At 35.7% G+C, this 24,071-nt stretch overlaps 1 protein-coding gene across 5 annotated transcripts; it reads left to right on the top strand.

Moving 5' to 3' along the window:
* Positions 1-952: 952 nt before the first annotated feature.
* On the top strand, positions 953-10,528 carry LOC103931142. 5 transcript variants are annotated; one of them, XM_048580383.1, is made up of 10 exons: positions 953-1,227; positions 1,367-1,405; positions 7,427-7,700; positions 8,662-8,743; positions 8,856-8,988; positions 9,115-9,272; positions 9,352-9,384; positions 9,497-9,910; positions 9,997-10,094; positions 10,220-10,528. In XM_048580383.1, the coding sequence occupies exons 3-10, from the start codon at positions 7,472-7,474 to the stop codon at positions 10,270-10,272; spliced, it is 1,200 nt and encodes a 399-aa protein (XP_048436340.1). In that variant the 5' UTR covers positions 953-1,227; positions 1,367-1,405; positions 7,427-7,471; the 3' UTR covers positions 10,273-10,528. The 5 variants fall into 5 exon arrangements, with proteins under 5 accessions (XP_048436340.1, XP_048436341.1, XP_048436342.1 ...); XM_048580384.1 differs by lacking the exon at positions 1,367-1,405; XM_048580385.1 differs by having other exon boundaries at positions 954-1,405; positions 9,997-10,120.
* Positions 10,529-24,071: the final 13,543 nt, after the last annotated feature.

The following is a 24,071-nucleotide window of genomic DNA, read 5'->3' as shown; positions in this document are numbered from 1 at the left end:
AGTGTTTTCTTTTGTGTAAATTTAAATTCAATCTAGAAAACAGATTGTTAAATCTAGAAATACACTTTGATAGTTGTTAAGAAAACCATTATCAAAAGATATGCGAAAAGGAGAAGAAACAAAAAGCAGGGACGACAATATATATGGTTGTCGTGTTGGAGCCTGAGATTGATTATGGAGGGAGTTTGGGAGATTGCTGGACTGTCTCACAGGGTGGGCGATGGTTTTTTTCTCTATTTTTCTTTTATTTTTTAAAGTGATAGGTTTGATTAAGGCCTAGTTTGGTACTGAGATGATTTTGAAAAAAGCTGGAAACTATTTTTGTGTTTGGTAAACATTCAGCTTCAGCTTTTTTTCACAGTTTTGGGTGAAAAAAGCCAAAAACAAAAAGCTGCAAAACCTAGCTTTGAAAACTGGTTTTTTTTCACATCTGTTTTACATAAAAGTTCACCAAACACTATAATATTGCTTTTTTTATTTTTTTTCAAAAGCACTTTTACAAAAAAGTTTACCAAACACTCTGCTACTTTATTTCGCAGCTACTTATTCTCACAGCACAGCAGAAACATCTTTTTTTCAAAGCACAGCAATACCAAACCAGCCCTAAGTCCAATTGTGTAAGCATTGAACACATGACAAATTTTCTATGAAAGTACTACAAGCTAATGTGGTAATACTGTACTACCTAATAATTTCTCATATTTGAGAACATGGCATAAATATTAAATGACAATGACGCCGAAAAAAATTTAATTTATTTGACAACTATGGTCTTTGAGATTGAACATAGATTATGTTTAATGAAGATTAATTCATTCCCAAATGGGGTAAAGATCTTGAAACGACATTTGGACATTCTATATATACTAAAAGCTGGTGGATTGGCACTGTTCATTAACAGTGCCGTTCCGGTTTCGTCCCTCATTTTCTTCATAGTTTTTCGGCTTTAGTGGGATTATGCAGTAAATTGTCCATTTTACCCTTCATGATACGTGCTGCGCGTGCGTAGATATTGGCTTATCTAGGGAAGATGCTGGAAGCATCTCTCATTTCTCTCTTTCCTCTTCTTTTCTTCTCTCTGCTTTTCCGTCTCTCTTTGTGTTTGTCTGTGTTTCTGTGCGTGTCTCGCTGTTTTCCTCGCGATCCGATCATTTAGAAGGGTGGTTGGACTGTTTTTTCCCCGCTATTTTCCGCGGAGGAATCACAACGGTTTGGCTGCTTTGGTTGGTAAGAAAAAATTTCAATTGGTTGTTGTAAAATTCGATTCTTGCTAAGTGTTCTCTTTATTTATTTTTGCTGATTTGCATGTGGATCTTTTGTCTGATTTCGTTTTTGGCTGCCGTAAACCTATATCTTCCAATTTTAGGGTTTTGTTGTGGGAGTTTGCAAACGCTTTCTGGATCAGGTATATAACTTATCTTTAAGCGTTTTTTTTTAATAATTTTTGCGTTTTAACTAAAATTGAAAGATTGCCGACAAATGGATATGGCTACGGTTATATAATTTATCTTTAACCTTTTTTTCATATTTTTTGTGTTTTAATTAAAATTTAAAAATTGTTGAGGAAGGATATGGTTGCGGTTTAAGGTTTAGACTAATTAATTTTATTGTTGTTCAGGTTTTTTTTGGGGAAATTTTTGGGTTTGGTTGTTCTAATTATCTGTGGTTTGATTTTTGTCCGGAATTTAGAAGAAGAAGAATGGCCATGATTAACTTTTGGGTTTTCTTTGTCTGTTCTGCATTTTAAAGTTTGAATTATGGATTTTTTTTGTATGTCAATCCTTAAATGATCACTGTATGGATATTTTTTGTGTTTCGGCATATGCCCTTATTGGAATTTTGTGATTTGAGAATTGTAGAAGTTAGTGGCAATTCAAAACCCGTTAAATGGGATGAGAATTAGAGTGATTTGAAATCGGCGAGCAAGTTCTATATTCTATTCTGTGTATACTAAAAGCCGGTGGATTGGCACTGTTCATTAACAGTGCCCACCCGGTTTTGTCCCTCGCTTGCTGAGCAATTTTTTGCCCTTTTTTGGAATTGTGCAGTGAGTTAGCCATTTTTCCCTTTTCCCTTTCTGGTGCCGTTGCAATGTGCTTTTTTCCATTTTGCACAGTGATTCATCGGGTTTGCCCATTCTATCCACCTGTCCATCATTTGTGGGTCTTTGTAATTTTTTATATTTTTTTGGTGCCACAAACCGTGTGCCGGGTTTAACTCCTGGTAATTTTACTGTGTATTAACAGTAATATGTTAGATAATAAATGAGATAATAAATGAGAAGACCCATTCTTGAAAAGACAGAGGACAGGATACCACAAAAGATAGATGCCACAGTTAAGTAAAATGATAAAGATATCGGTTAGAGAGAAAAAAAAATTGATTAAAAAATATGAAAAACTGGTTTGGTGTGTTTGGCTTTTGTTTTTTAATATTTTTTTTAGCATACTAAGAAAATTGATGGACAACCGTTCCCTTCCATTTAAGAAAAAGACAGAAATCAGGGATGCCATTGCAGTTGTGTGGTGGTAGTAACGAAGGCTCATTCCTCGAAAAAGGGCTAATAAATGCAAAGTCGCAGAAATATATATATATATATATATATATGTAAGAAAAGATAGTCTAATCTGAAAGTGTGAGGCTAATAAATGCAAAGTTGCAGAAATATATATAAGAAAAGATAGTCTAATCTGAAAGTGTGAGGTCATGATGTGAAGTGAAAGGAAAAAAAAAAAAAAATATATATATATATATACACTGCGCGGGCAGACACGTGTTGATCATCTCTTGCATTTGGCTTTTCAGCTCTTCTTTTCTAATTTTTTTTTCTTTCCCGCACGTTTGCTCTCTCATTTGTCCTTACTGCCAGCGCATATCTCATTCCTCCGTCTCTGGGCTTTTTTCTTTCTTTTTTTTTTTTTTTTTTTTTTTGGGGTTTTGTTCTGCTTTTTCAGTAGATGCTGTCCACGTGTTGATCATCAGCAGTATTTCTGTTCAGAGGATTTTTACTATTTTTGTTTCGTTTTCACTCCTTTCTTAGTTTACTTTTTCCTCTCGCCTCTTTTTGTTTCGTTTTCAGTTTTCTGTCTTCATCTTCTTATCCTTGCTCCAGCGCTTCGCACACCGCCTTCTTGGCGTTTCAAGTCTTGCTGTTTTCTGGTTAGTTGTGTCTTTTTTGTTGCCTTATTTTTTTGTTAATTTTGTATTTAGAGTTACGTCTTTTGTTTAAATTTGGGTTTAGTTGATCTTGAAGGTTTCCAATTGGTTGCCCTTTTTTGTTTTTAATTTTGTTTTTAGAGTTAGGTCTTTTGTTTGAATTTGGGTTTACCGATTTTGAAGGTTTAGAGCTAACTATTTCCTTTCAATTTTTTATGGGGGTGAGACTTATAGAATAGTAGGGTTTTTCTTTTTGTGTTGGGATTCTAAGTATGACTCTTTCGTTTTTTGTGTTGACATTCTAAGTATGATTGTGTCGTTTGATTCTCATTTTATTTTTAGCGAACACAAAATGGCAAGCTCTTGAAGCCAATGAAACCTCTATTCACCCTTCGTGCAGATACCTTTGACTTAGAAGCATGCAGCTGAAGGAAGATTTGTAAAAAACATGTTCATTTAAGCAACATCAATAGCATGCAATTAACAATTAAAGGCGGAATCATGCTTGTATGCACTTAAAACAAAACATTTACCCATGAAATTCAAAGCCTAGTAGATAGGTGAACCAAGACTCAACTCAAAAACAAAGTGAGTTGAGAAATCAATACCTTTGTAGATTCCTTTTTGCATAAGCAAAGGCTAATCACCCAAAGAGAGGGCCTTCATTCCTTGCATCTTAGATCCATGGATTTGGATGGATGAAAAGGTTTCTCCAAGTTCCCAAAATTGAGAACCTTTAATGATTCATCACCAAGGCATAATGAAGAAGAAATGAGTGACCTTGGAGGAGTTTGATTGCTAGATGATCCCTCCAAGGTGGCCGAAATTTTTGAGAAAAAGGAGAGCTTGTGTTCTCATCCTTTCCCCAAAAATAACCCTTAGTAAATTTTAGGCTATAAAGTCCTTTATATAGTCCCTTCAAATAAGTGACCTAATGGACCAAAAGCCCTATTCTTTTACACATGGCCGGCCTATAGGTTTATTGGGCTTTCAAGCCCTTTGTTTTATTCAAGTTGTCATACAACTTGAGTTAATGGGCTTGACATTCAAATCCCATTGGGCCTTGCGGCCCAAAACTAACCCGATGTCTTTAACGAACTTATTCGTTTGATTAATTAACATATTAATTAATCCTAGCCTTAGATAAATAATTAAACCATTTAATTATTCTTACTCATCTCCGTTGTTTCTTCAAACTCTACCTTACTCGGTGAACGATCCATTAGGTTCCTTTTAGCGAGGCAGTGGGCGATTAAAACTCTTTCTAATCGATTGTGAATTGAAACTTACTTTCAATTCTCCCGTTAGTGATAATACACTTTTAGGGCTTCCACAAACCATGGTTGACGCCTAGCAGCATGTCATGGTTACCCAAGCTAATCAGAAGAGGTGGAGAACCTATTCAGTTTAGGATTACAAATGCAATACGGTCTTTCTCTAATACAATACTCTTGACCACATTATTTGGTTTGATAGTTTATTCATGTCTACTATCCAATGTGAATCTTGTACTTATATGATTACCTTGAATGTGATCTGGAACGCATTCCAACATCTCATTCATACTCTGGCCAGAGATTCTAAATCATATCATAGAGTATTCTCCCTCAAACAGTTTGAAGGTTAGAGATCCCTTGTTGCGCATTCACTTGCCTCCATGGCTAAGTGGCTTAACCCCAACGATGCCATGGACACCCTCATGATGGAGTGACTTTGACATAATCAAAGATTAAGGACCTAACCACAAGACAACTGTGATGCCTCAGGTCAAAAGACTAATTTGCATTATCCCAACCATGAGTTCTCATGTGACATGAATATGAAAACTCTTCGTTGATCGTGTTCAGTGAACTCATTCTCTATTGAGCACCTACGTACTTGTCTTGATGTCACACACACCAATGACTCGAGACTAGTCACTCTCCCTGAGAGAAGACATAGCACGTACTGATCTTAACGGACTGTTAATGACCAATTGACAATCCTATGATCAGGAACGTTTAGGATGTGTCAACGAAATAATGGTCTCATGAATCTAACTTCTTTAGATCGCATTCTTCCAATCACATATTCCTTGGACTTATCGTTTAAGCATATAACATTTATATGAGACGGCTCAAACAATAATGTTTGCCCTTAATATTAAACTAGATTAGTTTAACATGTGAAATGTCCATAAAGTATCATCATCTGATTGGTTTTAGGGCACATTTCCAACAGCAGCTTCCCTCTCAAAATCTTTATACATATTATGCACAATCACGTTATACGTACTGATACATACGAGTAAATCAGGTTGCACCAACAATTAGCTACATAGTATTACATGACAAGATTATTAAAATTAATTCCCACCAACCATATGCAGAAGGAATTCTTTGAATTTATAAGGTCATCATTTGCAAACTGATGCACTCAACCAGTGTCAGACTGTTTTTCTTGTGTGCTGGGAAGATTATCTGGACATAAATGACTAGATTAAAACCAATTCTTGACTGATTGGTCTTAGGAATATGTTCAGGTGTAGATTTTAGATCTTTTTTTTTTAATTGAATTCTAACTTTATAGGTTCTCTATTCTAATTGTTATTACTTTTGGTTATTAATTAAGCTATTAAATTTTTCCTCCCAAACATGGATGGACAAATAACAAATGATTTTAGTTTTCTTTTCAGTGTTTTTTTTTATGCTTTTGGATAAATTTTGGATAAATTTGTGGCATATTATGTAAATTTCATTGTTGCAGGATAAATGGAAAACACACAGCCAACTCCTATTCATCAGTTAAAACCATACACGAAAGCAAAAAAAATCAAAATCAGGACATGCAGGATATGGAAATCGACAATCCCAGGCACTGTTCAAAAATATACAGCTTTGAACTATATATTAGTTGATGAAATTGTGAGATTATTGATTCATTATTTTAATCAAAGACAGTTGTGACATCCCACATCGCCCATGGGAGTGATCCTTGAATGTATATTCACATCTCTACCTAGCACTAGGCTTTTTGGGAGCTCACTGGCTTCGGGTTTCGTAGGAACTCCGAAGTTAAGAGAGTAGCGCGCGAGAGCATTCCCAGGATGGGTGACCCATCGGGAAGTTCTCGTGTGAGTTCCCAAAAACAAAACCGTGAGGGCGTGGTCGGGGCCCAAAGCGGACAATATCGTGCTACGGTGGTGGAGCGGGCCCGGGAAGTGATCCGTCCCGGGCCGGGATGTGACAAATTGGTATCAGAGCCTAACCCTGGCCGTGGTGTGCCGACGAGGATGTCGGTGGATTGTGACATCCCACATCGCCCAGGGGAGTGATCCTTAAATGTATATTCACATCTCTACCTAGCACGAGGCCTTTTGGGAACTCACACGAGAATTTCCAGATGGGTCACCCATCCTGGGAATGCTCTCGCGCGCTACTCGCTTAACTTCGGAGTTCCTACGAAACCCGAAGCCAGTGAGCTCCCAAAAGGCTTCGTGCTAGGTAGAGATGTGAATATACATTTAAGGATCACTCCCCTGGGCGATGTGGGATGTCACAATCCACCCCCCTTAGGGGCCCGACGTCCTCGTCGGCACACCACGGCCAGGGTTAGGCTCTGATACCAAATTGTCACATCCCGGCCCGGGACGGATCACTTCCTGGGCCCGCTCCACCACCGTAGCACGATATTGTCCGCTTTGGGCCCCGACCACGCCCTCACGGTTTTGTTTTTGGGAACTCACACGAGAACTTCCCGATGGGTCACCCATCCTGGGAATGCTCTCGCGCGCTACTCGCTTAACTTCGGAGTTCCTACGAAACCCGAAGCCAGTGAGCTCCCAAAAGGCCTCGTGCTAGGTAGAGATGTGAATATACATTTAAGGATCACTCCCCTGGACGATGTGGGATGTCACAACGGTAATACTAATAATTAACTAGCTAGAAAATATTTTTCTACCCCTATTTTTTAGATGTTGGGGAATAAAATTTAAGTATGCCGTGTTACACAAAATGAACAGATCAGTGTTTTCTTACCTTTTTTATGAATTTTTTATTTTCTTACCTTTTTTTCATGGTGTTACATTTTTTTTCTTAAATTTTTTGGCCTTCATACATTTCTTTTTAAGTGTTGATTAAAATAATTTAATTATTTTCAATAATTCTTTTTCCTCATGCTAAAAGTGTGCTGTTCTTCGTGTTATTGATAGTATAATCTATATTTTTATTTATTTTTTAATTACTTTTGTAACTTTTTTTCCTTCTTTGTCTTGGCATGATAAATTGTGAAGCAAGATGCCGTTGAGGCGACCACATTAAATGTTGAGTATGATGTTATGGTTGCGAAGATTGAAGCTGGTGGATGCTATGAAATCATTGATTTCCGTACCGGTAAAATCAGGGAACAATACAAAGTAGTCCTGCATGAAACTCAAGTTTTGTTTAATTCGGTAACAAAATTAAAAAAATTGGCTAGTGTGTTTCCACCAATCCCTCGCCATCGGTTCTTTCTACAAGATTACAACACACTTTACCCTCGCTTGGACAGGGTTGACATCCTTACAGGTACTGTTAACGTGTCTATGCATATAAATCCATTCAAACGAGTTGGTATTTATTTTCTAAAGTAGTATTTAACAATGTGCTTATATTTATATTTTAAATTATAAGATGTTATCGATTGTATAAGAGCCGTACAGTCCTTGGAAGAAAAACAGATTAATCAAACGTTGCATACAAATGTGATGTGCACATTCAGAATATAGGGTCATTTTTCACCTTTTATTGTTATTAGCCTAAATTGTCTTCGGTCTTTGTTCCTTTGCTGTTGTAAAAATTTAAATTTTTACTTGCGAGTTTTTTGATCCACATAAAAGAAGAACTCACGGTTACGTTATGGGCAGACATTGGTAAAGCTTTTTCTTCTTTGTCAACAGAGGCATTTTCGCTGCCAGTCGTGGTTGTTTTCACAAGTTTAAAAGTCAGACGCTACCTAGGTATTTCATTTAATTTAAAATTAATCTTTTGCATCCTTATTTTGTTCTCTGTCCATACTAAGTCATTTAAATTCTTTTGGTGTTTAACCATTGTTGGATTTTATTATATTTATTTGTTACAATTAGTCATTCTACGTTGCCACCCTTTCTAACCAGTCAATTTGCAGCTATCTGATTATATTGGTGCTCAATGATTGTTGTTTGTCATACTTCTACTTATTTTCTGCTTTCTCTAGTTTTATATATTTAGTTGATTAAGCTATTGATAGTCTCGACTGACAATTACAAAATAACTAAAACTATATTCTCAATCGAACACTCACTTAGGAATCCACTGCATGTCCCAATTAATTCTGTTATCAGTTTATTAAAATTTTCACAAAAAACATCATTTGTATGCCATGCGTACCCTTTTTTTTTTTAAATTACTTTTTGTGATACAATGATGCAGCTATTAAAACAAATTTTAAACTGTATCCGTCATGATTTGTGTTTCATCACTTTTTTTCTGCCATGATTTCAATGCGCAGGCAAGATTGTCTTAAACAGTACCGGTTCATCACTTTTTTTCATTGATCCAGACATCCTGGAAGTGAATTCCTACAAGTCAGTGTAAGTATATTTCTAATTTTTGGAACAAAATAACGATATATCTATTATTCTTGAATGAAAACAGATGCTATTTCTATATTGTTCAAACAATGTGATCTTTTCAATCATGCAGGTTTTCCAACTGCAAAGAATTTCCAAAAATATTGCCTCCGTCTTCAGACCAGACAAATGAAGCTAAACTTTTACAGACTGCGAAAAAAGTTACAATTGATGAATTGGCTTTCTTGGATCCAGATTTGTACAAGGTTTAAAACTTGATTATCCCCTTTAATGTTCCCTTAAAATTTTACAACTGTGATTTCACACATTCAATAAAAAGAATGCATATGATTGTTGTCAGTTTCACACATATATGACAAAATATATTACAGGATGAGACATTTCTATGTAAAGCAGCTGTGAAGCATTTTGACACACGTTACGATTGGTGGTATAGTGCCTGCCCCATTTGTGTAAAACAAATGCATAAGGACCCAACAACTACACAACTAATTTGTCAAAAACACCCAAATCAAATTCCAACACCTTGGTAATATTTAACATGTTGTGCTGCAATTTTGTTACTATGTATACCATGAGTTGAATTTTTTTTACTTTGCGCTTTTCAGTTTAGAATCAATTAATTTTTCACTCCGTCAATGGTATGTAATTTTTCAATCTCACTATTGATATTTTTTTAAACACCTAAATTTCTCATGGTTGTTTTTGTTTTGGATATTTCATTGTAATCCTACACTAGGTTTTTAAATGTAGGTATAAGGTCAATCTGATACTCGAAGATGAAACCAATGAGATTGATGCTTTGATAATTGGAAAATGTGGTGAAAAACTTTTTGGCATGAGGTGCAAAGATTTGGTTATGAATCAGACATTGGTGGACCATCAGCAATTACCAAATGAATTTCTTAGACTAATCGGGCAAAAGAAAATTTTCCATATGCGGTTTGGAAATAGAAGAAATAATTTCAATCCAAGCAATGTCCTCATTCAGAATGTAACCGACGATACAACCATGCAACCAGCAACTCCACTGCCTTTGCCAAGAGAAATCACAGGGTCTTCCACGACGGTTTCGTCTTCTACTTCAAGTGCTGAAACTACTGAACAATCGAATAAAAGGAAGAGGGAATCAATCAAGAGGACTCTTTTCACCAACAATGAGCAAAGGTTTGTTTCGTAACTTCCTTTCAAAACATAATTTTGAAATTATTTTTCATTCATTTTATCTAACACTGGTAGCCCATTTAAAACAGAAAAATGGAAGAAGTTTCAGAGGCGGATCCAAGGGAGTTTGATGAAGTTCCAATAAAGTTGCTCAAAAAGAAATCGTCACCAACTAGCGGAAAACTTGGTACCACTCCTGAAAAAACCAACTAGGTTGCTCTATTTTAAACATGGCTTCTTTTTTTGCTCTACATTTATTTTGATATATATTTAATATCCATCTAACTGTATTATTTTCCTTCTTTTCCCTAGCTTGCTTGCTTAAGGATGAACAATGCAGTGCCAAAACTCATCTCCGATACTGAAACGCAATAACCGTTTTTTGTTAATGTATCAAACAATATTGATAATATTTGGCTGCCATGTAAATGTCTCTCTGGTCTGGACTTCATAATATTTTTTGTATGTACATGCTGGTTCCACTTGAGAGGTAGATGCAAGTGGTAGAATCCAATCAATCACTTTATGTTTTTTTTTTGTCTATCTGTAAAGAAATAGGTTTTAATCTTTTGTATCTGGATTGTACAAATTTAATATTTTATATATAAACCAGTTCCAACATCTTTGTTTACGGTGATGTAAATATTCTGTGATCTACTTTTTACATGTCTTCAACACAGTGTTGCGCAGAATTTCCACAACTACACTCATTCTGAACTCAATTTGGAGCAACATTCGGTAAGCCTTTCTTTTACAGTTAGTTTCATTTGTTTATATTTGAATCAACACCTTTTTAACAAATAATGATTCTTCCAACTGCTCATAAATTGATTTTTTTTTTCTTGCAACTTCGACCGTTCATCTATTGAAAATACCATACGTCAATCCGCGATGTGGACTTTTCTCAACATATGACCATCAAATCTTGGTATGTCTTTCATCATATTTGCTCCTTTACAATTCATAGAACTGTTATGTTTCTTTATATCCAATCCTTACTGATAAACTAATTCTTTGTTCAAAACTTGAACCATAAATGTAATAGGCTAAAATTGTTGTGACCATTTCTCTCTATACAATTCATAGAACTGTTATGTTTTTTTTCTGTGTTTCACCACTAAGATTCAAATTCATATATTTCGGTGAGAAACAAACTTTTATCTATTTCTTGAGTTAGGCAGAGTTGTAAAAATAACTTTCTACATGCTATATGCTATTTAAAAACCCGCAGCATCGCGTGGGCACCATTGCTAGTTACTCTCTTCTAAAAGTCGATGGATTGGCACTGTTCATTAACAGTGCACTTCCCGTTTCGGCCTTTGTTTTCTTCACGTTTTAGATTTTTTTCAAGTTGTATAGCGACTTGCCTGTTTTGCCATTTTCTCAATGTTGTTCTCGCCTCTTCCTTCTGTGAGAAATATACTTTTTGTTGTTTTTGGTTTAGCTTCCGCCACGTGTCAATCATCCCTCACCTTCGCCTTTTCAGCTTTCCTTTCTTATTTCTCGTTCTCTCCCGCTATTTTTTTTTGTTTTGGAGTTCTGGGTTTTATCCCGTTTGTGTTTTTGTTCTCTTTTTTGTTCTGCTTTTTGTCTTTGTATTTGTTTTACTTTTGAGCTTCTATTTTTCCCTGCAACTATGATGTTGTTAGTCTGTCGTGTGTGATGTTATTTCGTTTTGAGCATCGAATTTTAATTGCTTTTTTTTTTTTTTTTTTGTGCTTTTGTGTTCAGCATTTCACAGGTTCTCTCTTGAGGATTTGCACTTGGAGTTCTTACTGTCTTTGTTAGGTGACGGGTTTTTAGACTTTTTACTTTTTATGGAGTTATTTGAGTGCTATGTTTAGTTGTTTTAATTATTTCAGATCATATGTTTCGGTGTTCAGTTGGATTTAATTTTTTCTTTTTTTTTTGCTGGTTGGTTTTGCCTCTGTTTAGAAACTATGCTATGGTGATAGTGTGTTTTGTTCTTTCAATTAGTTTTTACGTTATTTTTGTGTAGCTTTAATTTATTCTACACCTGATAAATTGGTGATTGTTCTTTGTTTGCTTTTTTTTTTTTTTATTTCCTAATTAAGTTGTTTTCTTTGATCTTTGCTTTTTAGAAAATTGGTAGATTTCCTATTACTGTATACCACACCAATTTTTATGTTTATTATGCGGCTGTGTTGTTGTAGTACATAAGCCATGTGAGGCACAATCTAAAATTTTAAAGTCTTGGGATAAAACTAGAGACAAGTAATTGTGTTTGGTTTATTCGCATGTATTATGGTTTGATCCAATTTATGACTGAATGTGTAGCTATATTGCTGTTGTGGTTTAATTGAGTCTAATCTAGCTTAATAGGGATCCCTAATTGTCTTTTGCTTCTTTGTATTAACTCATAGTTTAGTTTATCCTATAGTTGATAAATCAATTATGGTTTACATTTCACTAGGTTGGCAATATTTACATTTGTTGGTGTTGTTGATCTTTGTTTTTTTTTTTTTTTTTTTTTTTTTCCCTTCCAAACTGTTTAGCTTGGTATTGTTATATTGCATGCAGATTTTTTAGTTCAGTCTCTAACTATATTACTGTGGTGCTTAAATTTGGTGTAGTGTTGAGATCAAACTAGCGACAGCTAATTATCATTGTTTCATCAGATGCAGTCATGAATTAGTTTAGCTTATTAGTCATCAATTTTTAATTATAATTTGTTTGTTAGTTTACCTGGATCAAAGCTGATGGGAATTAGTATTCTTTGCTGATTCGTTCATAAAATGTGAAACCACTTCTTATCTTGGTTTTAATGACATGAATGAATTCCGCTTAATAATTAAATATTGTTGTTATTTGGTTATAGGAAAAACTAACAAGTCTTTTCTTCATCTCTTCGGTTCTGTCGTATGAATATGTTGCTGTAGTCGTATAATGTCATAAATTATTACGTGCTCTCATCAAATTAGACATATATGGTTCCCTTTTGCTTTTTTGCACACAGTAGTAGTTTACCTTACTCTATGACTAATAAATTCCTTTGTCGCTGGATATTCCAGTTGTGAGTGCAAACTTTATAAGTTTTTGACAAGTATTTTGATATGATGATTTTCAAGTTTTTCTTTCTCATAGTGTTTTAATTGTAATATTACGTTTGCATCCATATTTTTCATTTTGTTAGCTACGTTATGGTGTTCTAGACAGGCCTATTTAATCTTGAATATTTCTTGGATGAAAATGATGTCAGGACTTAATAAAATATGATAGCATCCAGAGACAATAAACTTTTACTTTAATGCTATTAATAAAAAAAGAGGAACAACTGATTTTATAACTCTGTGTGTTTTTGTTTTACCATCATTATTTCATAGTTGTTCCAACTCCACTTAACCAATTGGTGGCATATAAAAAGGTTGTCAAAATTAAAGTGCGTGTTTGTAGAATATGGAAACCAAAGTATCCATGCATGGGCGATAAATATACAGCCTTACATTGTATATTGGTTGATGAAAAGGTTAGTGATCACATTTTCATAAAATTAGTTTCTAAACATTTGATCTTCTGTGTTAAGGATGAGTTATTTGTTTTAATGCACATGACATGGTTTTTATACTCTATGTAGTAAAGGTTGTATATAATTTATCTCTAAACTCTTTATTCTTCAATTTTATGTTGTCAAATGATAAATTCATTTTTGAGTTTACTCTGTGTAATGCACAGTTTTTTTTACATGTATCTATCTCCTTTAAATTGTTAGTTACACCTGTTAATTTACAGTTGCTATTTACTATCCATGTTGTTGTTCAGTATCTGTCATTTGTACCTATTTCCATGTTATTTCAACCATAAAAGTTAGGGCCATTTACTTATCCACAGTGCTTTGAATGTTTTTATTTCTTATATTTTGATCTCTTTAATTGTCAAGCAACAAGCCATTGAAGCGTCTTCTGATGAAATGGACCATGAAATAATAGTTCCAAAGATTGAAGCTGGTGCTTGTTATGAAATTATGAATTTTCGTACAAACAAGACAATAGCTCAGTGCAGAGTTGTTTTGCACGACACCCGCATCATGTTGACTTCCAAGACAGTTTTTAAGAAATTGAGAAGTGCCTTTCCGCCTATTCCACGACATAGGTTTTTCTTACAAATTATAATAGATTGTATCCTCTGTTAAACAAGCTTGACATCTTGACAGGTAATAATACACATAAATAAGCATATAAATGTCTATTGGTGCTTATTATATTCAACGTTTTGCTGTGAACTTATCAATTTCTTCTCTCTCTTTTATTTTATTTTATTTTATTTTATTTATTTTTTATTTTTTAATTTGAAGATGTTATTGGCCACCTGGTTGCAGTCTAGGCTTTATAAGCAATACAGATCAATCAGAGAATTGATCACAAATGTGATTTGGTCATACAAAATGTCAGGTCATTTCGTATCCATAATAAACTTTAAAATTATTGTGTCTCAATTCCATATGAGTTGTCTAATACTCATATTCTTCTCTTAAAAAGTTTGAACGATTATAAATAAATAAATTAAGATTTTCATGACTTTTCAAAAATTTTTTATTTTTTTGGCTTTTCTTTTGTTACAGAAATGAAGAGGCTATGATTACACTATGGTCAGATGTTGTGCATATCGTGTCTGCTCTTTCATTAGAATAGCTACCCAAGCCAATAATTGTTGTTTTTACAAGCTTGAGAGTAAAACTCTATTTATTATTTTCTATTTTCTTTGAAATCTGTTTAGCTATTGAATTAACTTTCGTTCTGTTTCTCTGTGCTTGCAAAACGATGTCGTATGATTTTATGTTTGTTGATGCACAAAATCGGCGAGAACTTTGGTACCACAGAAAGTGTCAAGTTTGTGACATTCGCTAGATTGCTCTGGTCATGAGTGTGGATAAGTATGTAAATGAATAAAGACAGGGAAGTAAACAACACAAGATGTACGTGGTTCATTCAGATTGGCTATGTCTGCGGAGTAGAGTAATTTTCATTAGTTGTGAAGGGTTTACACAAATACATAGGTTCAAGTTCTCTTTTAGTGAGTTCTAGTGAATAGTTTAGTACCAATGACATTAGGGATTATTGTGGGAGAATGATCATTTTTTATAGAAGAGAGTTTCTAGCTTTGTTTTGATGTTGACACGTGTTGTGTTGTGATTAGCCTCTAATATCGACACATGTTGCGTTGTGATTGGCCTCTGATACCGACACGTGTCGCATTGTGATTGGCCTCCTAGTTGGAGGAATAGTTTTGTGGGTCCTTGACGATATACTGTTGATCGTTGCTCAGTAGTTTCGAGATTGGTCAAGTATGGTACAAATAGTGCTCCCCTAAGTTCTCAAGTGAAGGAAGCTCCTCGGTTGGGGACTTGCAAGATCCAAGCCATTGAGTAATCACGAAACTTCCAAGTACCGAAGTGTGGTGTCGCCTTCACTTGCTTTCTCTGTCCTGTAAGGAGATGTGACATCTTCTCTTGGAAGTACTTTTCCTTCATCTAGGAGTGATATCTTAGTTGGCGTTGATGCACAAGGTAATGTTTCATTTTCATTTGAAGCTTACTTGTAGTTTCGGGTTTGGTCAAGTGCGATACAAACCATATAGTAGGAGTCCCCCAAGTCTCTGAGTGATGAGATCTCCCGAAGGAGGTGACAGACAAGGTAAGCAATCAGAGTTCCAAATAATCAATCTCAAATCGGTAGGTTGATTTTGGGTTTCGGTTGATTGTGCTTATTCTCCTTCTTTCTCATTCAGCAACAAGGATAAAAAGAAGAAACAGGGAGAATAGATGATATGAGGTACTCTTGATTTTGGAGAAGACGGACGAATCGGCATGTGCTTTGTTGTACTTGACTTTCCACATGTGTATTCTTGAATTAGGCTGGAGGGTTTTTTGGTTTTCTCTAAAGGAGCGAGCCGACTCCAGAATTTGAGGGTCAAAACAAGTCCGTCAAATTTGGAGTTTGTTTGATCTTGATGATATGTGATACTTTTGCTGTTTGACAAAGTAGTGGATGTGGTATGGCGCGGCTTTGTTCTTCGACGACGATGCTAGCAAAAGGCTGTTGAGGCTTCTCAATCTCTTCAATTAGAGCAATGATGTCGAGTTTGGATTTGACTTAGACTTCTCCGTCTGGATTGTGCGGTTCCACAAGAAGGGCGTTGTGCTGTAGTGATTTGTTCTAGCTCGTCGTTGAACCTTCTGCTTTAATCTTTTGTATAGCAGAAATGGTGCGCAACCTTTGCATTTAAATGGTCCTTCAGAGCATTACTTCTCAGCGACTTATCCATGCTTGGCAGCTTCAGTGTAAAGAGTCAATATCGTACCAACTGTTCTGAGGTATTTGTTAAAGGAATTCGTGATCTTGACAACAGTTGAGGATAAGTACTCGAGAGCAATGCTAAGCAAGCAACCAGGCAAAGGTTTCGAGCAATCAGTTCTAGATCGGAAGTTTGATTTCAGGTTCCGACTGATTGCTTTTTTTCTCCTTATCTTGCAGGTAAGAGCAAGGGCAAAAGAAAAGACAGGAAAAAAACATGATATGGGATACTCTTGCTTTCAACCCTGATGATATGAGATATTCTTGCTTTGATGTGGCTGGTTGGCAGAAGTATTATCGAGGGGAAGAAAGCGGAGTATTTCGAAAGGCTAGATTGGAAGTGCCATTTCGGATGTGAGGAAGGGTTAAACATTTTTTTTTATTTGGCAGGTCTACTTGGTTGTGGAGGATGCAGGTCAACATATATAGAAATTGTCCCAACAACAAGTAATAATGTTGTTTCTTTACTTTTCTCGATCAGAACAATGTAGTGGTCATTATAAGGTTCACGTGTTTTAACTTTGTCAGAGCACTTTGAAAAAGTGGTCTGTGGTATCCAGAAAGCTGATGTTGCATGTGAGGATTGTGGACAAATTTTATCCAAGGAAATCCGACTCTTGAAGTTTGGGGAACGGTGCCTCTTCGATTTCTAAGCAGACAATCTTGTTGGGGATATGGTTCTCGAGATTCAGAGAGTGGTGCCTCTTCGATTTCTGGGCAAGCAAACTTGTTGGGAGTATTTTCTCGGATGTGAATAAAGGTTAGGTATTTTTGCAAGTCTGCTTTGCCACGGAGCACAGAGGTTGACACATAAGGATTTTCCAATTATCAAGCAGTGGTGTTCCTTTACCCTTGTGGGTAATAGTACGGTAACTGAACTTTCAAAATTTACGCGTCTTAACTTTGTCAGAGTTCTTTGGCAAAGTTATTCTTGTTATCTAAGGAACTGATGTCGCATGTGAAGATTGCTAATAAATCTTACTCAGGAAAATCTGCTTCTCGAAATTCGAAGAGTGGTGCCACTTCGATTTTTGAACAAACGGCCCTGTTGCCCTTTCTTTTATAGGGGCACCAATTGTGTTCAAGAAGTACGTTAAGAGAGTTACTGTTTAGAGGAATTTTTCCTTTATTTTCGTACTTCTGAGAGTTTATAAGTCTATCAATGAGAGGAAGGGGAAAACTATCATTTGGACATCCTTTGTTTAAGTCGGTGTAGTCGACACACATTCTCCACAAAATCTTTTGAAGCAAAAAACTTTCTTTGGTCGGATTTTTTTTTAACAAGGACCACATTTGCTACCCACATTAAATAATTGACGTCATGGATGAAGCTTATGCTTTTGAGTTTTTCAACTTCTGCCTTCATTGCCTCGTATCGTTTAGCATCATAAGATCTTCGCTTCTGTCTCACCAGCTTGGTCTTGGGATCAATACTCAAGCGATGACAGATGATATTGGGAGAGATGCCTGGCATACCTTCATATGATCAGGCGAAGACTTCAGTGTCAGGTGGAAGACGACAATCTCAATTCAGAGCTCCGCCAGAGAGGGTAAAAGGGAAAAGAAGACATCGCTATTCGTCAGTGTGCATCCGGTATGCCATGGTGGACTCAAAGAGGTTAAGGTGTTCAATCGGGTTTTCCCTTCCAGTGTAGAGTTGTAAGCCAAGTTTCTGCTTTGTCTTTGCTTGGAGGGGGTGTCGAGGATCCTCCTTGTAAGAGGGCCAGGCCTGGGTTGGTTCCAGTCAGGTATTTCGGCCTGACGTTCGGCCTTCAACTTGTTTGCTTCCTCAAGGAGTTGTAGGACAATGGGGTCTTGAGTGAAGTCAGGTACTGCTGGATCCTTCTTTCGTAAGTCTTCATCTCCTCTTAGAAGTAGGAAAGCTTGATCAAGAGCATGAGATTTTTCTTTGGACTTACCATACTGAATTCTAGGATGACCCTGTCGAAACACCCCCGAGTCCCCCGTACATTCATATTCCTCTAAGACATGTCGTTCATTCCCTAGATTGGCAGCTGGCTTGGGGCATGGGAGAGGATCGAATCTTTCAGAAACCTTTGGGTCATTGACCTTCGAGCTTATGTGGATGGGGTTCTCTCGACGTTGCCTTAGGAAGTCTCGACAGTCGCGACAAACGGCTTTTGATCCTTCTGCAAGAAAGTGCATTCCTCCACTTCTCTTGCTTCGGGTCGAAGCAGCTGGGTCGAGAGAAGTCTTATGTTGATCAACACCTTGATGAGTAACTCGTTCCCGTTTGGGATATCTATGTTGAAGGCAGGTGATCCCCCGTGTTTGGGGGCACCCAGGTGGTGGTTGACTTCTCCCGGGGGCGATGAGTTCGTGTGTTTGAGTATGCCTAGCTTCATGGAGCATCTCGAAAAGCTTCTCATACTGCTCTTGGAGGATCTCATTCTTTATCGCTATCTTGTTGTTCTGAGCCTCTAGCTCATCGACTTTAGCCTGAAGAGCAAACTTATTTCGTTCCTTCTTTCGTTGCTTCGCACTAAGTGCAAGGGGGTGTCATTCTGCGTGATGTGGCTTTCTTCACTCGTCATGTTGGAGATGGGTGCCTAGTCGAAAGAAAATGTACAAATGGTGGAAACCAGCTCGACAAAGTTGGAAAGAGTAAAAATAAGTGTGATTCCTACAGATGGCGCCAAATATTGATGCACAAAATCGGCGAGGACTTTGGTACAATAGAAAGTGTCAAGTTTGTGACCTTCGCTAGATTGCTCTGGTCATTAGTGTGGATAAGTATGTAAATGAATAGAGATAGGGAAGCAAACAACACAAGATGTACGTGGTTCACCTAGATTGGCTACGTCCACGGAGTAGAGGAGTTCTCATTTGTTGTGAAGGGTTTACACAAATACATAGGTTCAAGCTCTCTTTTAGTGACTTCTAGTGAATAGTTTAGTACTAAGGACATTAGGGATTATTATGGGAGAATGATCCATTTTTATAGAAAAGAGTTTCTAGTTTTGTTTAGACATTGACATGTGTCGTATTGTGATTGGCCTCTGATATCGACACGTGTTGCGCTGTGATTGGCCTCTGATACCGATACGTGTCGCGTTGTGATTGGCCTTGTGGGTCCTTGACGGTATACTGTTGATCGATACTCAGTAGTTTCAGGATTGGTCAAGTATGGTACAAACAATGTTAAATTGTTTTTAGAAATGTGTTAAAACATTGACTGCCTTAATGACTTAAATGTTTAAATGATATGTTGTTTTTCCATTAACTTCATTATTGGAAGATCATTACAGGTATAAATTAGTACTTTTTCTAGACATTAATAAATATATTTCAGTTAATCATAATCAAAAATAGCTTCTAAGATAAAAAAAATAAATAAAATAAAAAATAAAAAAAACAAAAAAAAAACTAATATAGCAGATGATAAATCTGCATCACATTCACACAAAAAAATGTTATTACCATAATAAACATATTACACAGGTTGTTTTTAATGCAGGAAACTTAATTTTCATCCTGTCCTTTTTTAATTAGACATGACTTATTGTGATGCACAATATTTGAAATGTATACAACTATCTTAAACTGCATAAGTTGCCATTTACAATTTTTCTTCGGTTAGATAGAAAACCATTTGAAATGTTAGTTGATACATAATTAAGTAAATTACATTTTACCCCCTCAGGTTTGAGGTCGATTTCAATTTCTTATATCTTTGAAACATTTCAATTTCATACATTTACTTATCATTTTATTTCAATTTCATACATCTGTTAGAAAATCCGTTAAGTGATGATGCGGCAAATATGAGATCCACATTTGTGCTGACGTGGTTGCCAAATTTGTGCCATGTGGCAAATTTTTTTATACATTTAAAAATAATTAGTTAAAGAAAAGTTAAAAAAACAAAAAAACAAAAAAACAAAACCAGAAGCGCATTCCTTCCCCACGAACCCCCACACCCCTCTCCTTCACTCTCTTCACCTCTCATCCCTTCTCTCTCCCACTCCTTCCTTTTCACCTCCCCGACCCACCTTCTCTCCCTTACTCCTACCTCTATCTCATCCTTCACCACCTCAACCGTCAATGCATCTGTCGCCTTGCGCCTTCCCTCACCTTCTCATCCTCCAATTCTCTCCTATCCACTCACCGAGTGAATCCGGTGACCTTGCCAACCGTCTTCCTCTCCACATTATCCTTTATCCCTCCCGCTCTGCTGCCACGCTCGCACGCTGCCTAATTCCAAATTTTTTAGTTTTAATCTTTTGCAAAATTTGAATTTTCTGCATTTTTGTTCTTGGGTTCGGATTATGAAAAAATGGGATTGGAATTCATTGAATTTTTGGAGTTATTTATTGTTTGGTTGCCTAGAAAACGAGGGAAAATTGATGGGAAAGCTGGGTAATTTATTTTAGAACAAATCTGGGTAATATGGGTAATCTAGGTGGGGTGGGGTGAGGGTTTGCGCGGGAGGTGGGGGTGGGGTGGGATGGGATAGGGGGGTTTGGGTTGCGGGGAAGGGGAAGGAATCGGTTAGGGGAGGTGAAGAGAGTGGATGAGAGGGGTGGGGGTTACGGGGAAGGGGAAGGGATGGGTTTCTGGGATTTTTATTTTGTTTTTTTTATTTTACTTTTCTTTAATTAATTATTAATATTTAAAATTTTTTAATTAAGTGTTTAGCCATGTGCACAAATGTGGCAGCCACGTTAGCTCTTAATGAACCAATAAATAAAAAATGTAACAGATGTATTATATTGAAATAAAATAGTACTTGAGGTATGAAAGTGAAATTTTTTAAAGATGTTGTATGAGGTTGCAATACATCTCAAACCTGAGGTGGTAAAGTGTAATTTACCCTACATAATTTTTCCCTTTTCTTATCTTTACTTTTGTTTATTGCCCTGACACCATCATCTTGAACAGCACTGGTTCAACACTTTTTTTTTATATACATCCAGACATTCTAGAGTTGAATTCGTACAAATTAGAGTGGGGTCCATTCATAAAATGAGAATCATCATGTGGTTAAGATTCTGAAAAAAAAAAAAACAAAAAACAAAAAACAAAAACTTATTATGTTTATCTCTGTATTTAACCCATGTTCAATCTAAAGTATTACAGGTTTTCAGACTGGCCTCATTCTATTAGAACATTGCCTCCTTCTTCCAAGAAAGCAAATGAGCAAGAGATTTTACAAATTGTGAAAAAGGTTACAATTGAGGAGTTAGGCTATTTGGATCCTGATTTATATGAGGTATATCCAATGCTTTTATTTCATTGTGTTCAATCAAAACCCTTTCAGTTGTTTTTAACTCATTTGATAAAACTTACCTATTTAATAATTGGTGTGTGCGAATATAATTTTTTAACCTTTTATAGAATGATATGTCTTTTTGCAAAGCGTCAATCAAGCAATATAACACAATGTATGAATGGTAGTACACTGCTTGTCCTACATGTGCAAAACAAATGTACAAAGATCCCACAAGTGGTCAACTAATTTGCCAAAAGCATCCAAATCAGATTCTCACTCCAAGGTAACAACTCTAACATCGTATTTCAATTTTATGTCTTATGAATCTTCTCGAGCACATATTGCATTAAATCCAAACTTTTTTACCAATACAAAGTTACAAAATAATTTGTTGTTGTTTATTACTTTGATAAATCACAATTGTTCAACATATTATTATGTGTCTTATGAATCTTCCCAAACTTAGATTACATTAAATCCAAACTTTTTTAAAAATACAAAGTTGGAAAATAATTTGTTGTTGTTTATTACTTTGATAGATGATAATTGGTTAAAGCATTATTGAATCGCCATGCACTTTCATATATGAGCATTCTTTTAAATGTCTATTCAATGTATATTTTATGTTGGAAAATACTATAATGATTATACCTTCATGAAAAAAAAGGTATTAAAAAATAATTAAACATACTAGATACACTAAAATAAAGAATCATAGTATACTTCAATTTTAGCATATGGTTCATCTTAACATTAAACTATAACATTTAAAAAATTAATACGAATCCAGCTTTAAACTCATTAAAGAATTCATGCTTTCTAATCTATGCATTATGTTTTTAAATGAGTTTTTGGTCATTGAAGATGAAACGGACGAGATCAATGCTCTAATTATTGGGAAATCAAGTGAAAAAGTTTTTGGCATGCCCTGTAACGATTTGGTTTTCAATCAAAGATCAGCAGACCAAAAACAATTGCCAAGTGAGTTTCTTAGGCTTATAGGACAAAAAAAAAAAAAAAATTCCACCTTCGTTTTGGAAGCAAGAGAAATTTGCTGAACTCAAATGATTTTCTCATCTACAACGATTCTGAGGACCTAACCATTAAGCCAACAACTCCACAATCTCTGGCCAGAGAAGTTACAGTTTCTTCTACAATAGTTTCATCTTTCACTACACATGTTGAAACAACTGGCGAATCGCATAAAGATAGAGAGAGTCAGTTAGAAGAGCTCTTTTTATAGGATTTGAAAAATGGTTATACTTTGCATAACAATATTTTTAATTCCATCTCAAATTGATCTCAATCTAATCTAAATTTATGTTTTCAATGTTTTTAATATTTTTAATACAGTGAAGTAGAAGAAATATCTAAAACAAATATACAAGGTGTTGATTAGGTTCTGATCAAGTTGTTGAAAAGAAAATCCTCCCCAACCAACTCAAAAACAAATCTTGCTCCGCACAAAAAATAACTAGGTAACTTTGGATTACTATCAGTTTTTCCATGCTATAAATCTATTCATCTCCAAAATTTATTGCAACTGTTTTAACATCTGTTTCAGTTTGAACTTCCTTCTTTTTTTCTTCTGATGATCCAAATTTTTTCTGATGATCCAAATTGTTTTATTTGCAGTGACTGCTTCAAGGAAAAAGGTTTTCCTGAAGTGTTAAAGGATTTTACATGAACTCCCCATTTTTTTTGTGTATATAAGCAACGTGCTATTAAGGGATATTCTATGTTCAAGTAGTTATACAAATGAAGCACTGGGATGACTGTCAATGGGGAATACTAGGCTAGCCATTTTTGTATATCAATGACAAGGCATTTGATAATATCTTTTCTGTAATTATATAAACTTAGACAACTTTGTAAAAATATTTGCTCCATTTTCCACTTAATGTTTATCTTAGTCTTCACTTATTTATATGTTAAAAATATAATCTATAGTTATATTTTCGCTCCCGCAACAACTTGGGGGTAAAATTTACTAGTAACAACTAAGGCATAGTTCATGAAATCTGCACCATCAGGCATCAGGTGAATGTACCAAGTAAAACTAATCAGGTTATTCGGATTTTGATATGCTCGCTCAAGCCATCTACAATGAAGAATGCTAAAGGTTTAAAAGCCAAAAAAATGAGATTTGTCTAAAAACTCAATCAAATGGATGGTTGGGGAATAATATTATGGAGCCCACCAGGCAATATTTTGGCCAAGAGGGCATCAAGCAGGCCAAGTGAAATCCCATCCCAGCCCATTTTCTAGGGCCTAGCACCGCTACTGCATAAAATAATTCAAATCCAACAGCTCATAAGGTAACTGCTAGCTGACGTCAGCTACCCGTTAGAATTTTCTTAGGTGAAATTTAAAAAAAAATCTAATTTTTTCTATAAATACTTATCTCATTTATATTCCATTTCTCACATCCTCTTCTCCCTTACATACTATATGTTGGGGGACTTTTAGGTCGAGGTAGACTTGGGCTTTGAGAACGTCATCTTGTCTCCCTTGGTGCAGATTCGTTCCAAGTCTCGGAATATCTCAAAAGAGTTAACTTGTCTTAGGAAATATCCGGATAACATCAACGGCTCGAATATATCGTGATTGATCTCAAAAA

This window comes from the organism of the source record quoted next, unplaced genomic scaffold (genome assembly GCF_019419815.1).
Source record: "Pyrus x bretschneideri cultivar Hongxiangsu unplaced genomic scaffold, Pyrus_bretschneideri_v1 Contig15, whole genome shotgun sequence".
NCBI lineage: Eukaryota > Viridiplantae > Streptophyta > Magnoliopsida > Rosales > Rosaceae > Pyrus > Pyrus x bretschneideri.
Note: the sequence above shows the minus strand (reverse complement) of the source record. Positions and strands in the feature narration are given on the sequence as shown.

Bases quoted from the DNA above. Each gene is read 5' to 3' on its own strand.
- LOC103931142 (XM_048580384.1), top strand. From the start codon at position 7,472: ATGGTTGCGAAGATTGAAGCTGGTGGATGCTATGAAATCATTGATTTC. The intron at 8,989-9,114 runs GTTTAAAACTTG...AATATATTACAG, and splicing joins TGGATCCAGATTTGTACAAG to GATGAGACATTTCTATGTAA. The intron at 9,911-9,996 runs GTTTGTTTCGTA...CATTTAAAACAG, and splicing joins TTCACCAACAATGAGCAAAG to AAAAATGGAAGAAGTTTCAG.